The sequence below is a fragment of the Oncorhynchus tshawytscha genome, linkage group LG07, assembly GCF_018296145.1.
Source record: "Oncorhynchus tshawytscha isolate Ot180627B linkage group LG07, Otsh_v2.0, whole genome shotgun sequence".
NCBI classification, from domain to species: domain Eukaryota; kingdom Metazoa; phylum Chordata; class Actinopteri; order Salmoniformes; family Salmonidae; genus Oncorhynchus; species Oncorhynchus tshawytscha.
In genome coordinates, this window is record NC_056435.1 from 25,162,861 (window position 1) to 25,180,264 (window position 17,404).

The 17,404-nt window shown below is 44.7% G+C and overlaps 1 protein-coding gene across 3 annotated transcripts in view; it reads left to right on the top strand.

Annotated features, from left to right (window-relative positions):
* Positions 1-17,404, top strand: part of LOC112254185 (metabotropic glutamate receptor 4) — a 339,519-nt gene that overhangs the window by 240,520 nt on the left and 81,595 nt on the right. For all 3 annotated transcript variants that reach the window (XM_042324215.1, XM_024426489.2, XM_024426488.2), the window contains exons 4-6: positions 7,063-7,198; positions 9,127-9,281; positions 10,544-10,684. In XM_042324215.1, coding sequence (XP_042180149.1) covers positions 7,063-7,198; positions 9,127-9,281; positions 10,544-10,684 — 432 coding nt within the window. The remainder of the gene's footprint in view (positions 1-7,062; positions 7,199-9,126; positions 9,282-10,543; positions 10,685-17,404) is intronic.

A 17,404-nucleotide genomic window follows, 5' to 3' on the forward strand; every position in this document is an offset into this window, starting at 1 on the left:
ATAGTACAGATGATGTCTGAAGTTTACATACACTTAGGTTGGAGTCATTAAAACTTATTTTTCAACCTCTCCACAAATTTCTTGTTTACAAACTATAGTTTTGGCAAGTCAGTTAGGACATCTACTTTGTGCATGACATAAGTAATTTTTCCAACAATTGTTTACAGACAGATTATTTAACTTATAATTCACTGTATCACAATTCCAGTGGGTCAGAAGTTTACATACACTAAATTGACTGTGCCTTTAAACAGCTTAGAAAATTCCAGCAAATGATGTTATGGCTTCAGAAGCTTCTAATAGGCTAATTGACATAATTTGAGTCAATTGGAGGTGTACCTGTGAATGTATTTCAAGGACTACTTTCAAACTGCCTCTTTCTTTGACATCATGGGAAAATCAAAAGTAGACCTCCACAAGTCTGGTTCATCCTTGGGAGCAATTTCCAAACGCCTGAAGGTACCATGTTCATCTGTACAAACAATAGTATGGAAGTATAAACACCGTGGGACCACACAGCCGTCATACCGCTCAGGAAGGAGAAGCGTTCTGTCTCCTAGAGATTAACGTACTTTGGTGCGAAAAGTGCAAATCAATCCCAGAAAAACAGCAAAGGACCTTGTGAAGATGCTGGAGCAAACAGGTACAAAAGTATCTATATTCACAGTAAAAAGAGTATTATATCGACCTGAAAGGCCGCTCAGCAAGGAAGAAGCCATTGCTCCAAAACCACCATAAAAAAGCCAGACTACAGTTTGCAACTGCACATGGGGACAAAGATCGTTCTTTTTGGAGAAATGTCCTCTGGTCTGATGAAAGAAAAATAGAACTGTTTGGCCATAATGACCATTGTTATGTTTGGAGGGAAAAGGGGGAAACTTACAAGCCGAAGAACACCATCCCAACCGTGAAGCACAGGGGTGGCAGTATCATGTTGTGGGGGTGCTTTGGGTGCTTTGCTGCAGGAGGGACTGGTGCACTTTACAAAATAGATGGGATCATGAGGGAGGAAAATACGTGGATATATTGAAGCAACATCTCAAGACATCAGTCACCAAGTTAAAGCTTGGTCTAATTTGTCTTCCAAATGGGCAATGACCCCAAGTATACTTACAAAGTTGTGGCAAAATGGCTTAAGGACAACAAAGTCAAGGTATTGGAGTGGCCATCACAAAGCCCTGACCTCAATCCTATAGAAAATGTGTGGGCAGAACTGAAAGAAACCTGTGCGAGCAAGGAGGCCTACAGACCTGACTCAGTTACACCAGCTCTGTCAGGAGGAATGGGTCAAAATTCACCCAACTTATTGCGGGAAACTTGTGGAAGGCCACCCGAAACGTTTGACTCGAGTTAAACAATGTAAAGGCAATGCTTACAAATACTAATTAAGTATGCAAACTTCTGACCCACTGGGAATGTGATGAAATAAATAAATGCAGGAAAAATGATTCTCTCTACTACTATTCTGACATTTCACATTCTTAAAATGAAGTGGTGATCCCAACTGACCTAAGACAAGGAATTTTTACTAGGACTAAATGTCAGGAATTGTGAAAAACTGAGTTTAAATGTATTTGGCTAAGGTGTATGTAAACTTTTGATTTCAACTGTAAATGTTTATTGTAACAGGCAAGCGAATGACAAGTCAAGGCAGGCAGTGGTTGATAATCCAGAGTAGGCGCAAAGGTTCAGGGACAGGCAGTGGTCAGGCGGGCATGTACAGGGTCAGGACAGGCAAGGGTCAAAAACCAGGAGGATGAGAAAAAGAGGCTGGGAAAAGATAGGCGCTGACAAAACAAACGCTGGTAAGCTTGACAAACAAGACGAACTGACACAGACAGACAGAAAACCCAAGTATAAATACCGAGAGGATAAGTGGGGAAGATGGGCAACACCTGGACAGGTGGAGACAAGCACAAGGACAGGATATTCAGATCAGGGCATGACACATGATACCGTTTTTAAATGACTCAATCCCCTAAATGCTTGGCTCTCAATCTACAGAACAAACAAGCATACCTGGCAGTTCCTGAGACATGTTTACGCACAAAGAAAACACCTTGACTTGAGCTCAACAAGCAAACATTGTATTGCGATGCATCAATGACCTCGGTTTCCACATGGTCCGTGACCCTATCAGCTTGCTCGAGAGAAGGTAGTCAAAGGGAGCTGTGCTTGATACATAGTCAGTTATATGTGAGTTGTGTTTTGCTCTAAACATGCAGCTAGTGTTCTACTACCTTAGTTTTATATCAAGCCTGATGTGAGACTGAAGAAAATGGCAGATTTACAAATCGGCTTGTCTGTAAATTATTCAAAATATGGCAGACATTGTCTATGTACTTTACACTGTTAAAAAAAGTGCTATCCGGAACCTAAAAAGGTACTTTCGCCGTCCCCATAGGATAACCCTTTTGGGTTCCAGGTATAAACCTTTCCACAGACGGTTCCACATGGAACCAAAAAGGGTTATCGTATGGGTACAGCCGAAGAATCCTTTTGGAACCCTATTTTCTGAAAGTGTACTAATACGGCAACAAATATAATCATACAACAAAAGATTTGAAGAATTCCCAGCTCTCCCATTCTAAAGGCTTGTTGTGCACATAGATTGCATAATACTGCACAGGGGACAGGCAGTCTGCCAAGGCAGCTCTGCCTTGTTGAAGTTTGATTGAGGTCAGGAGGAAGTCAACTGTTTTGCTTGAAACCTCTGCCACCCAACTCAGCTTGGTCCCTTTATGCAGGAGATTTTCTCAGTCTGTCAGGTTTGGGCCACTCCTCTAGTGGTGTGCACAGAGTTCAAAGGCTCTGGTCAGTTTAATTTATGGTTCAGATCAACCTTCCAGGTACAGTTGTCTATGTGATACACAGTACGCTACCCTAGTGTGTAAAGTAACATCATAAGCGTACTCGAGGCCACAATAATCTGTGAATGTATTGTAATGTCACATTGAAATTGTAAAATTGTATTAACTGCCTTAATTTTGCTGGTACCCAGGAAGACTAGCTGCTGCTAATGAGGATCCATAATAAATACAAATAATATGCTCTTAATCACACATATCGATATTTTGATACAACATCAATATAGGAGTGCAAGTGGTTCAATTGGCAATTAGTGGTGCACCTAATCCAATGCAGATCCCAAGCATTTTTAAACCACCATGACACGCAGCATATATCTATTGCTATGATATTATGCTAATGACTATGTAAAATAAAAGGGAGGAAAATCAAGCGCATCTGCCACTATGTCCCAAAAATATAGTTAACTGGTTATGAGGTTTTTTTTGCCGGGGGGTAATTGTTTACATGAAATGAACAGACATATATTTTGCTCATCATTTTTTGTGAAATTAAGCACATTCATTTACTACTGTGTCAAAACAATATTGTTAAATACTGTATAGTACAGGAAAAACATTTATTCAGTCAGAGCGTTGAGGTTGAGTTACTAGAGTGTGTGCTATCAACACACACACACTGATTTAATGACGACTTGTGGAGTGAGCTAAACATTGCTTGAGGGGAGAACACAATGGCATGATGCATGGTCTGGTTCTAAAGTGACTCATGAGGATCAAGTAGACAAAATGCTATGAATGACCACACAACCAAAAAGGCAACAACCAAGAGAAACTACTCGATCAAATGTTCCAGTCCACCGACCCAAAAGGTGAGCATTTAGAATGTTTAATCCCTCTGTGAAGCTGCACAGGCTAAATAGAGGTTATATTGAGCTATATGGAATTGTTTTAAAGAAGGTCATACCAAGGATAATTCAGCTATTTGATTTTAAATTGTAATAAATAATCAAAATGATTTGATGAAAAATGTAGCCCATATAAATGCATTGAATAAAAGATTCACTACATGGAACAACAGAGAGTTCCCCCCCAAGATAGCCTAGTGGTTAGAGTGTTGGACTTGTAACCAAAAGGTTGGAAGATCAAAGCCATGAGCTGACATAGTAAAAATCTATATGTTCCTAGGCTGTCATTGAAAATAAGAATTTGTTCTTAACTGACTTGCCTAGTTAAATAAAAAAAATTTTTTTTTAAATATATATATATATAGAAAGCAGTTTGTTCCAACTGGTTTGTTCTATATCTGAAACATGACATGTATTTAAGCCCTAATTTTGGGCACTAAACAATCTCCCTATATACATTACTTCAATAAAAAAGATTCAGCTGGTACCGGGGGACGTTCAGACGAGCCTTTTGAGGCCTGTGGGCATCCTAGAGCAAAACAACTGACTTACCTTTTCACAGTGTGTAGCCCAAACTGTCTGGGCACAACAGACAGAAGATGGCAGATCGACTGTACCGACTTCAGACAAGTCTCAAATGGAAGAACACCATCGTGTTTGTGGGAGTCTTATTTTTCCATAGAGGGGTCATAGTTTTTTAGCCCAAACCGTTCTGATGCTATAGAACATTTTCTGAGAAGACCGATTTTCAGGATGTCTCATGGTCTGACAATCACCGATCTAGCTCTGTCACCTTTCAGCTCTAGCTCTGTCACCTTCCATCGCAGATACGCAATTGCAACATCGGCGTTTGCTGTGGATTGAGATGCATCCAACGCAAAAAATATCTGTAGCTTAAACTGACAGATTTTTATGGGGGCCACGGAAATCAACTCTAGTTATATCCTCTACAGGATCAGTGGGTCCCCCGCGGGACGATTGAGCTAACGTAAGCTAATGCAATCAGCATGAGGTTGTCAGTAACAAGAACATTTCCCAGGACATAGACATATCTGATATTGGCAGAAAGCTTAAATTTTTGTTAATCTAACTGCACTGTCCAATTTACAGTAGCTATTACTGTGAAAGAATACCATGATATTGCTTGAGGAGAGTGCACAGTTCTGAACTTGAAAATGTTTTAATAAACCAATTAGGCACATTTGGGCAGTACAACATTTTGAACTGAAATGCAATGGTTCATTGGATCAGGCTAAAACGGTGCACGTACACTGCTGCCATCTAGTGGGCAAAATCTAAGTTGCGCCTGGGCTGGAATAATACATGATGGCCTTTCTCTTGCATTTCAAAGATGATGGTACAATTTTTTTTACCAAAAACGCAGGTTTTCTTCTTTGCATTATCTTTTACCAGGTCTAATGTGTTATATTCTCCTACATTCATTTCACATTTCCACAAACTTCAAAGAGTTTCCCTTCAAATGGTATCAATAATATGCACATCCTTGCTTCAGGTCGTGAGCTACAGGCAGTTAGATTTGAGTATGTCATTTTAGGTGAAAATTGAAAAAAATGGGCAGATAAAATATCAGAGAAAATGTTCAGCTGCCCCTTTAAGGGCAGGAGTTTACCATGGCAATGGGGCCACTCGAGTCCTGTCACTTGTGTGTGAGATTTGAGATCTGACTAGGGTGTCTCTTTGCTATCAGTTGAAGCAGCAGACTCAAATTAACGTTGAAAAACAACCGAGCCTTGTGAACTGAACAATGTAAATAGCCAAGAAACATGAGGACAAAGTCTCACTTTGTAGACTTTAGAGTAAATTTGACCAACTTTATGTCTGTGCGCAGCGCCTCCAAAAATGTATCTATCAGCACATCACTCAATGAGCTCAGCTCCTCTGCCAGGCAGTGTTACGGGATATAGGATTAGTATTTATTTGAGCAATTAACAGCTTTGAAACAAAACAGGAGAAATACTTTGAAAACAGCAACTGCAGCATTTTTCTAACTAATGTGCTTATACTTGACTTTTGACTATTTTTATTTGCTAATGTAATGCTCGCACTGTAGAGCTCTGTAAATTGACCACCCACCAACATGGCTAGTGAAAAAGATATTCTTACCCACAAAGGTTGGTGGCACCTTAATTGGGGAGGACGGGCTCGTGTCAATGGCTGGAGCAGAATGAGTGGAATGGTATCAAATATTGTACATCAAACATGTGTTTGATGCCATTTCATTTGCTCCGTTCTAGCCATTATAATGAGCCATCCTCCCCTCAGCAGTCTCTTATTTCAAACAGTCTCTGTTCTCCTCGCAGTTTAAGTGTCTGGATGAAAGTTATCCTTGGTAAGGACATGTTCAAAATGAACGTGGTTCAAGTGATGTCCGCTGCATTAGGTTGTGTGTCTACCCCCCACTGGGAAGTTACATAAGAGTCGCAGCAGGTGGATTTAAAGGTAATTATTAAAGTGGTAAACTGCAGTTCAAAGAACCCCAAAGAGCACCCCACCACTGTTTTTGTAAACAACTGAGGGATGGGGCTGGTGAAATATAACCACTCTCAAATGTATAGACAGAGCAATGTATGGAAGGATTGACCATTCATGAGATCAAAATTATAGTTTTAACCATCTTTTGATTCCAATTTCTTTCAAAAATCAGGTGGAAAATGTAACTCAAATAAAAAAATTCAAACTAGCTCATTTCTGATACAGAATTGTTTGACTACAGAGGCAGCAAAAGAGCTTCCCATGTCTGGAACAACAGATTTCTACCTTGTCAGCTCAGGGATTCGATCCAGCAACCTTTTGGTTACTGGTCCAATGCTTTAACCACTAGGCTACCTGCCACCCCCATGTTGTTCTGTATTTGCTTATTGTCTGCATTGTCATTTTCTGAGTTTTTAATAACCTGCCCAGGGGACTGCAGTCGAAGATTTGTTGGCTGGCTAAATCCTGCACTTTTACTGAAATGTTTATTAATGTGCACTGTCCTTGTCAAAATAAACGTAAAGGCTATACAGTGTTTGGATTATATTTTGTTGCTTCTGATGGGTTTTAGATATTTGAACTAAGCTCATGAGGCATTTAAAAGTTATTATTTAAGAAGTAATGGCTATATGTCATTCATTTGAAAGTCCATGGATGTTGCAAATGCAGATTGCCCCCTTAAGAGTGAAGCCAAAGGATTCATGCTCAGTCACAAACCTCAGAGCAGAATGTTGTTGAGAGCTCTGCTCTTATTGGTGATCTACTGATAGCTCAAGTTGAGCATCTGTAAAATGTGAAAACCTGGACTTAAACTGCCACTCAACTACTGTGTGTTTCCTCTGTCTCTGTTGTAGGAGGTGTGTGTATCTCTCAGTCGGTCAAGATTCCCCGGGAGCCAAAGCCTGGAGAGTTTGGAAAGGTCATCCGCCGACTAAGAGAAAACCCAAACGCAAGGGTGGTCATCATTTTCGCCAATGAGGATGATATTAGGTAAGGGTATTATCATAGCATTGACATGCTGAATATGAAATATACTAAAATAATAATCTTAAGAAACATGCATGGAAGATTATTAATTAAAGGGAGAAGAGTCAATCGGCAGAAATAAAAACCTTGACATTTAAATTATGCACTGTAGAATTACTTTAAAATGTTATTGGTCAAGCGCTATCATAATTATCCCTTTTAGACTCTATCGGTAACTCATGTTAATATGTGACTTACCACCTGGATTTGGTCTTATGTAGCAAATAAGAATTTGTTTTTTTGCATTGGATAAAAGTAGAGACTCAGAGCCACAAAATGGTATACCTTACACCACATTTTTGAGGAACAATGGGAACATAATTCTGCTTTGAAAGTTGATACACTTGTCAACTCACTTTTGAAAAGAGGGCCTTTGAATGTTCTGGTATCGACTAGAGCTCTCCTTTGTCTACACCCATTCAGCATTGTTCACACCCTCTTAATTAAGCCAGCCCCACCCATCTCTTTAATGATTCACCTGAGGTGATGTGCTAAAGACTACAAGTGGCAGTAGCCTACAATAAGGAAATATTCCAGGTAAACAGAAAGTGTCCAGATAAAAATATTTTATAAATAGATGACGCTTACCCAGATACACTTGTCTTAATTGATGGGTCATGTGAAAGAAATGCTATAACCCCCAGCCACATCCAGTGATGGAAAAAGTACTAAATTGTCATACTTGAGTAAAAGTATACATTTCAAATTCCTTATTAAACCAGACGGCACAATTATATATATTTTTTTGAAATAGCCAGGGGTACAATGTACTTAAGTATAAACTATTTAAACTTCCTTATATTAAGTGTTGATGGATAGCCAGGGGCACACTCCAACATAATTTACAAATGAAGCATGTGTGTTTAGTGAGTCTGCCAGATCAGAGGCAGTATGGATGACCAGGGATGTTCTCTTGATAACTGTGTGAACTGGACCATTTTCCAGTCCTGTTAAGCATTCAAATTGTAAGGAGTACTTTTGGGTGTCAAGGAAAATGTATGGAGTAAAAAGAACAACTTTTTCCCACTGACCTTTGTCGATAGCACCTGATAAATTCAGGGAAACAATGTTATTGAGAGCAGTAGCAACATATTTTCAGTTATCTATGCTGCAGTACGTGCAGCTAATTTTATAGAAACAAGATGCAACACTGACCAATCCAAACTCATCTCTTGGCATGTCCAGCCCCCTCATTATCTCAGCCAATCATGGCTAGCGGGAGGTTGCTGAATTTTTCTTTGTCTAAACCAACTAGGCTCGTAATTTAAGAATTTTATTTGTATTTACAGATGACATACACATTTGATATTAATGCATATGAAAGTTCACATATTCGAGAAGACATTCCTGCCAAAAAACGTATTTTGATGAAGAAATATTTGTATGTGAAGTCGTGACTTGCGACATACGCCTAGTTTCCCGAATCGGGTCACATATGCTTCCTTACTTTATCTTAGTGACACTGGATACATTTGGAAATAATCTTATTCATTTAGCCCTCTGTTGTCCTGACATTAGTGAATGTTACCTGCCGCTGTGCAATCATTTTGCTTTAGCAAACTAAGGTGACAAACTAAAAACCCGGAGAAATATTTGCTATTGATCTATTGTTAACATTAGTTCGTAAAAAATGTGGATGATTTCTCTGGGTATACAACACACTAGACCATACACATCACTTTGTTTATAGTGCAGGCCAGCCAGACCAATACAATGGAATCCAAATGAGTTTGTTCCTTCAAGTTGAATCATGAACGCTGTGTACTACAGTATATCAGTGACTATTGAGTAGTTATTTTACAGTACTGCTCATACAGTTAAGCTCATAGAAAGTGTTACCAAAATATCAAATACATTATTCATAGCTAAATGTGTTTATCCACTTGTGCCAGGCGGCTACTCCAAGCAGCCAAGAAGGCCAACCAGACTGGCCATTTCATCTGGGTGGGCTCAGACAGCTGGGGCTCAAAGATATCTCCAGTGTTACACCAAGAGGAGATGGCAGAGGGAGCTGTCACCATCCTGCCCAAACGCCAGTCCATCAGAGGTGAGGGTGAACAGAGAAATGTTCTAGGTTGCTGTGATCAACTTTGTAATTGGCTAATTGATTGCTTGATTAATTCATTGATTTGTGGGGAGATAGGGGGGACCAAATTAAAGGTTTTTGGTTGCAGGGATCAATTTAAGATTGTCCGATTGATTGATTCATTGGTAGATCTCATGTAGCTTTCGCTCAATGTACAAGGATAAAGTGCTTGAGATTAGTCATGCCATTGTAGATTATATTACAGAATATTGGAAAACATTACATTTCGTTTACAAACTTAGACATGGATCAGTAGTGCGTTATTGTGTCAGCAGCTATGCCCCTTCACATAGAGATATCTCTGGTAGAGCTAGAATCCTTAACTGAAACTATAACAAAGCAACTCCCTGCCCCTGTTTCGCTAAAAAGCTGAGGGATGGGGCTGGAGAAATGTAACCACTCTCAAATTCATAGACAGAGCTATAGATGCAAGGAATGACCATCCATGATATCAAATGTATAGTTGAACCATGTTTTGAGGCTATAGAGGGATTGTTTAGATTTGAATTGTTTAGAAACATTGGATTAAAACAAGCTTACATTTTGGGTTCTGATGGGGTACAACAGTTGAACTGAGCTCATAACGCATTTATAAGTAATATTTTTGAAGAATCAATGGTTGCGTTTATACATTTATAAGTCAAGAACTTGGTAGTGTACTGTAGCAACTAAGTACTCCTGCTTTAAATATCAAGAGACCCTGTTCCTGTTAACACAGAACACTTCTAAGTCCTGATAAGCTATTGTAAAAGATAAGGCATTTACTGTCCCGCACTCTTAGAAAAAAGGGTTATTCGGGTGTCCCCACAGGATAACCCTTTTTGGTTCCAGGTAGAACCCTTTTGGGTTCCATGTAAAACCCTCTGTAGAAATGGTTCTACATGGAACCCAAACGAGTTTTACCTGGAACCAATAAGGGTTCTCCAATGGTGACGGCCGAATAACTCTTTAAGGTTCTAGATAGCACTTTTTTTTCCTAAGAGTGTGTGTCATTACCCACTCAGTCTGCCAGCCAAGCCAAAACTCTGGTCTATAACAGAATCAGCCATTATCAATACATTCACTGTTAAAGCAATGCTCACCCTGTCAGAAAATGTTGTTTACCCAAAAGCATCATTACAGAGCATGTCACTACATTCCCCCACATGTCAATACCCATGTTAGCACTGACACTGTTGCCAGAGCCAGTGCACTTCAATGACAATCTGATCAATCTCTTCCAGGGTTTGATCGTTACTTCATCAGCCGCACACTGGAGAACAACAGGAGAAATATCTGGTTTGCTGAGTTCTGGGAGAACAACTTCGCCTGCAAGCTGAGCCGACACGCTTTGAAGAAAGGTTCCGGGCTGAAGAAATGCACAAGTAAGACAATTCTCCTTTCCTTTCACACCATTGCAGCTTTACTGATCTTAACTACCATTGGAAAAGTGTTATGTTTCACAGGTAAGGACAGTGAAAGTCTGTCCTTATCTTAGAACATAACAGCTTTGGCACATGGCTGAAGTGTGTACACCAGCTAAAGCTAGAGAGGTACATTAGCTGGATTCAAAATGTATCTCCATGTGATGAGGTATTATGAGAGCCATGTGTTTCTGCTGAGTAGACTGTTCGACTGTCCTCCCAGATGGCAACAGAACGATGTAATAGCAGGTCTGCATGGTTAAACATCTCCACCTCCAGGCTCACTGCCATATGCTATCCAGCTGTGTCCCGGAGTGTTCTGTCTTCGTGTGCTGGAGATTGTTTGATCATCACAAATTCACTCGAGCCTTTCAATCTGGACTTAGAGCTAAAGACCTCTCTAGCTGTTCTAAGAATCTATCTGTACATGAGAGAAGACGTGCAGGCCAGTAGTATATTGATGGTTTGAAACAGTTAATTTCACAATGAAAATATTGTCTCGTTAATTACCTATTGGTTTAAAATGAAATGAAGCCTGTTGCTATTGCAGTTGTCAAATTGTTTGATTTTCTTATGTGGGAAACTTGCAGTCATGGTGGTGCAATAATAGCTATCACTTTGTCAAAGTGTGGAAAGAACAATTAGAAAATACGGAACACCAAAAATCATATAATAGGCATTCACTTGCATTCAAAATGCATGTAGCAAATGGAAATCCTCAGAATTCATGAAGCAAGCATAATTCATAGTCATGTTGTAATTGGCTTTCAATAAAAGCCAATAATGGTAATACTTTGTAAGTGTGTTTGTTTAACCACACTGCTCCATAGAATTGCAACTAAGTTCTCATAATATACTACAAAACTGGCGAACGCTGCACTAATAGCAGAATTTCCTCCCTTTGTTCTCTGTTGTGTGGGTTTTAGGTCCTTTAGGCTAGTACTGCTGTCTTAATGGGAGTGCAGCAAGGCATTCAACTGAAAACTATAAGTTGATTAGAGGCCATCTCTCTTCACCCACACCAGTAATAAAAAAATCCACAATTAAAAATGGACATGTCAAGATTTAAACAGATCCGTCTATACAGAAGACTAATGCCAGTCATATCCTTTCAGTGCAGCTGTCTACTGCACCACTCTTTCATGGGTTAACTGGCTCTGTGTAAATGACCAATCTGGGAGAAGAAAAAACACTGTCAGGATATAGCTATATGTCTATAGCTACCCACAAAATAATTGACTCACAAGTTAGCAATGAGCTGAATGATCTGAGTAGAGGTTGGAGAAATGGGACCTGGAGGAGGAAGTGTTGGGGGACTGAGACATCATCAGCTCATTGACTCATCAACTCAACCATGCATGATCGTTACACACTGAGATAGATTGGTTTCAATGCATTCTGACACAGCTGCTCTGGACTAATGTGGCAACAACTCAAAAGATATAATTGCGTGAGGAGGTGAATCATATGTGCCTGAATGTTATTTTTTTGGCACTTCTTGACATCCAAATTGCTCTTTGTGGCTGAAGCCTTCGCCAATCTAAAAGCTTGAATTCACATGGGGTACAAAACCAGACATTTGGAAGCCTGCCCGGTCTTTTCTTTAAAATGGAACAATACGAAATATACCTGTGATAACATGCGTCTTGGTGAGAGGTGTAGGAGTCAGGCGCAGGAGAGAGCAGGGATGTCTGAGAAGCGTGTTTAATAATATAGTCCAGCAATACAAAAACGGCACAGACCAAAACCCCAAAACTACGCTCTCGAATAATCAGAAACTCGTGCAAACGCACGGAGGAACAAACACAGTTCCGACACTTTACATACACGTGCGTAATAGCGAAAAAACAACAAACATCAAATACAATCGAGCGCAAAGCACACAAGTCTAATCCTGCACGAATTACGGCAGGTAACAGGTGCCCTATATACCCACAGAAATCAAAGCAACTGAAACCAGGTGTGAAAAGGAACACAGACAAAACAACCAGAAAAAGAAAAAGGGATCGGTAGCGGCTAGTAGACCGGCGGCGCCGAGCGCGGGCGCCGCCCGAACAGGGAGAGGAGTTACCTTCGGTAGAAATCGTGACCCCCCCCTGACGCGCGGCTCCCGCAGCGCGACGACGCCGGCCTCGAGGAAGAGGCGCAGGGCGATCCGGATGGAGGCGGTGAAACTCCCTTAGCATAGGTGGATCCAGTACGTCCTCCACCGGCACCCATCATCTCTCCTCCGGACCTTACCCCTCCCAGTCCACGAGGTACTGAAGACCCCCCACCCGACGCCTCGAGTCCAGTATGGACCGAACTGCATACGCCGGCGCCCCCCCGATGTCCAGGGGGGGCGGAGGGACCTCCCGCACCTCATCTTCTTGAAGCGGACCAGCCACCACCGGCCTGAGGAGAGACACATGAAACGAGGGGTTAATACGGTAATACGGGGGGAGCTGTAACCTATAACACACCTCGTTTATTCTCCTCAGGACTTTGAATGGCCCCACAAACCGCGGACCCAGCTTCCGGCAGGGCAGGTGGAGGGGCAGGTTTCGGGTCGAGAGCCAGACCCGGTTCCCCGGTGTGTACACCGGGGCCTCGCTGCGGTGGCGGTCGGCACTGGCCTTCTGCCGCCCTTCGGCCCGTTTAAGGTACCCGTGGGCGGCCTCCCAGGTTTCCCTTGAGCGTTTCACCCAATCGTCCACACCGCAGGAGCCTCGGTCTGGCTCTGATGCCATGGTACCAGGACCGGCTGATAGCCCAACACACATTGGAAGGGCGACAGGTTCGTAGAGGAGTGGGGGAGTGAGTTCTGGGCCATCTCCGCCCAGGGGATGTACTTCGCCCACTCCCCTGGCCGGTCCTGGCAATACGACCGCAGAAACCTACCCACATCCTGGTTCACTCTTTCCACCTGCCCATTACTCTCGGGGCGAAACCCAGAGGTCAGGCTGACCGAGACCCCCAAACGTTCCATGAACGCCTTCCACACCCTGGACGTGAACTGGGGACCCCGATCAGAAACAATATCCTCAGGCACCCCGTAGTGCCGGAAGACGTGAGTAAACAGGGCCCCGCCGTCTGTAGGGCCGTAGGGAGACCGGGCAAAGGGAGGAGACGACAGGACTTAGAAAACCGATCCACAACGACCAGGATCGTGGTGTTGCCCTGTGACGGTGGCAGATCGGTCAAGAAGTCAACCGACAGGTGTGACCAAGGCCGCTGTGGAACTGGAAGGGGTTGTAACTTCCCTCTGGGCAGGTGCCTAGGAGCCTTGCACTGAGCGCACACTGAGCAGGAGGACACATAAACCCTCACATCCTTGGCTAAAGTGGGCCACCAGTACTTCCCACTAAGACATCGCACCGTCCTCCCGATCCCCGGGTGACCAGAGGAGGGGGATGTGTGAGCCCACCAAATTAACCTGTCTCTAACCACCAGCGGAACATACACCCGTCCCTCTGGACACTGTGGTGGAGTGGGCTCAACACCCGATGCTTGCTCAATGTCTGCGTCCACCTCCCACCTCATAGGTGCCACTAGACAAGAAGCCGGGAGGATGGGCGCAGGATCAATGGCCCGCTCCTCCGTATCATATAGTCGGGACAGTGCGTCTGCCTTAGTGTTCTGGGAGCCTGGTCTATAGGAGATGGTAAACCTAAATCGGGTGAAAAACATGGCCCACCTTGCCTGACGAGAGTTCAGTCTCCTCGCTGCCCGAATGTACTCTAGATTACGGTGGTCAGTCCAGATGAGGAAAGGGTGTTGGGCCCCCTCAAGCCAATGTCTCCACACCTTCAGGGCTCTGACAACAGCTAGCAGCTCCCGATCCCCCACGTCATAGCTTCGCTCCGCCGGGCTGAGCTTCCGATAAAAGAAAGCACAGGGGCGGAGCTTCGGTGGCACACCCGAGCGCTGGGAGAGTATGGCTCCAACCCCAGCCTCGGATGCGTCCACCTCCACTATAAATGCCAAAGAGGGGTCCGGATGCGCCAGCACGGGAGCCGAGGTAAAAAGAGCCTTCAGGCGACCAAAAGCCCTGTACGCCTCAGCCGACCATCCCAGACGCGTCGGCCCCCCTTCAGCAGTGACGTAATGGGCGCAGCCACCTGCCCAAAACCCCGGATAAACCTCCGGTAGTAGTTGGCAAACCCTAAGAACCGCTGCACCTCCTTTACCGTGGTTGGAGTCGGCCAATTACGCACGGCTGCAATGCGGTCATCCTCCATCACCAACCCCGATAGGGAAATGCGATATCCAAGGAAGGAGACGGCCTGTTGGAAGAACGAGCATTTCTCAGCCTTGACGTACAGGTCATGCTCCAACAGTCGCCCAAGTACCCTGCGCACCAGAGACACATGCGCGGCCCGTGTAGCGGAATAGACCAGAATATCATCGATGTAAACCACCACACCCTGACCGTGCAGGTCCCTGAGAATCTCATCCACAAAAGATTGGAAGACTGCAGGAGCATTCTTCAACCCGTACGGCATGACGAGGTACTCATAATGGCCGGATGTGGTACTAAACGCCGTCTTCCACTCATCTCCCTTCCGGATACGCACCAAGTTATATGCACTCCTGAGATCCAGTTTTGTGAAAAACCGTGCTCTGTGAAATGACTCAATCGCTGTGGCAATGAGAGGTAGCGGGTAACTATACCTCACCGTGATGGAATTTAGACCTCTATAGTCAATGCACGGACGCAGACCACCCTCCTTCTTCTTCACAAAAAAGAAACTCGAGGAGGCAGGTGAGATGGAGGGCCGAATGAACCCCTGCCCCAGAGATTCCGATATGTATGTCTCCATAGCCACCGTCTCCTCCTGTGACAGGGGATACACGTGACTCCTGGGAAGTGCAGCGCCTACCAGGAGATTTATCGCACAATCCCCTCGTCGATGAGGTGGTAATTGGGTCGCCTTCTTTTAACAGAAGGCGATAGCCAAATCGGCATATTCTGAGGGAATGTGCACGGTGGAGACTTGGTCTGGACTCTCCACCGTTGTAGCACCGATGGAAACTCCTACACACCTGCCTGAGCACTCCTCCGACCACCCCTGTAGAGCCCTCTGTTGCCACGAAATCCTGGGGTTGTGACGGGCCAACCAGGGGATCCCCAACACCACCGGAAACGCAGGAGAATCAATGAGGAAGAGACTAATTCTCTCCTCATGACCCTCCTGCGTAACCATACCCAGTGGAGCCGTGGCCTCCCTGACTAGCCCTGACCCTAATGGTCGGCTATCTAAGGCGTGCACTGGGAAGGGTTTGTCCAGCTGAATAAGGGGAATCCCTAACCTGTTCGCTAAACCGCGGTCAATAAAATTCCCCGCCGCGCCTGAATCTACTAGCGCCTTATGCCGGGAAAGAGGGGAAGATTCAGGAAAAACAATCCATACATACATGTGACCAACAGGGGGCTCTGGGTGAGCCTGTTGCCGACTCACCTGAGGTGTCCGGGCAGTGCTCGGCCTGGCGTCTCGACTCCCGGGGGGACCCCCCCAGCACCGGTCAGCAGTGTGCCCTCTGCGACCACAGCTGGCACAGGAAAGGCCCCCTCTTCCGGTCGCCCTCGCTGAAGCACCTCCCAGCTCCATGAGTGTTGGAGTGGTGGAGCTGGGAGATGGAACTGACAGAGCCCGGTCTGGACGTCCGCGGGTCACCAGCAAGTTGTCCAACCGAATGGACATGTCAATCAATTGGTCCAAGGACAGGGTGGTGTCTCTACAGGCCAGCTCCCTACGGACGTCCTCACACAAACTACACCTATAGTGATCGATCAAGGCCCTGTCGTTCCATCCCGCGCCAGCGGCCAAGGTCCGGAACTCTAGAGCAAAGTCCTGAGCACTCCTCCTCTCCTGCCTCAGATGGAACAGCCGTTCACCCGCCGCTCGACCCTCAGGTGGGTGATCGAACACGGCCCGAAAGCGGCGGGTGAACTCTGGGTAGTGGTCCTTCGCCGATTCAGGATCGTTCCATACCGCGTTGGCCCACTCCAGGGCTTTACCTGCAAGGCAGGAGACGAGGGCGTTCACGCTCTCACCCCCCGAAGGAGCCGGACGAACGGTCGCCAGGTATAGGTCCATCTGGAGTAAGAAGCCCTGGCACCCGGCCGCCGTCCCATCAAACTCCCTCGGGAGGGCGAGTCGAATCCCACTGTGCTCAGGCAATGAAGGAGAGGGTAGTGGTACTGGTTGTGGTGTGGCTGATAACGGTGTGGGAAGGCCACCTCTCTCCCATCTCTCCATCGTCGCCATCACCTGATCCATGGCGGTCCCCAGTCGGTGTAACACTGCCGTGTGGTGTTGAACTCGCTCCTCCACGGACCCTGGAAGTGCGTCCGCTCCTGCTGACTCCATAATTATATGGGTGCAGGATTCTGTGATAACATGCGTCTTGGTGAGAGGTGTAGGAGTCAGGCGCAGGAGAGAGCAGGGATGTCTTAGAAGCGTGTTTAATAATATAGTCCAGCAATACAAAAACGGCACAGACCAAAACCCCAAAACTACGCTCTCGAATAATCAGAAACTCGTGCAAACGCACGGAGGAACAAACACAGTTCCGACACTTTACATACACGTGTGTAATAGCGAAAAAACATCAAACATCAAATACAATCGAGCGCAATGCACACAAGTCTAATCCTGCACGAATTACGGCAGGTAACAGGTGCCCTATATACCCACA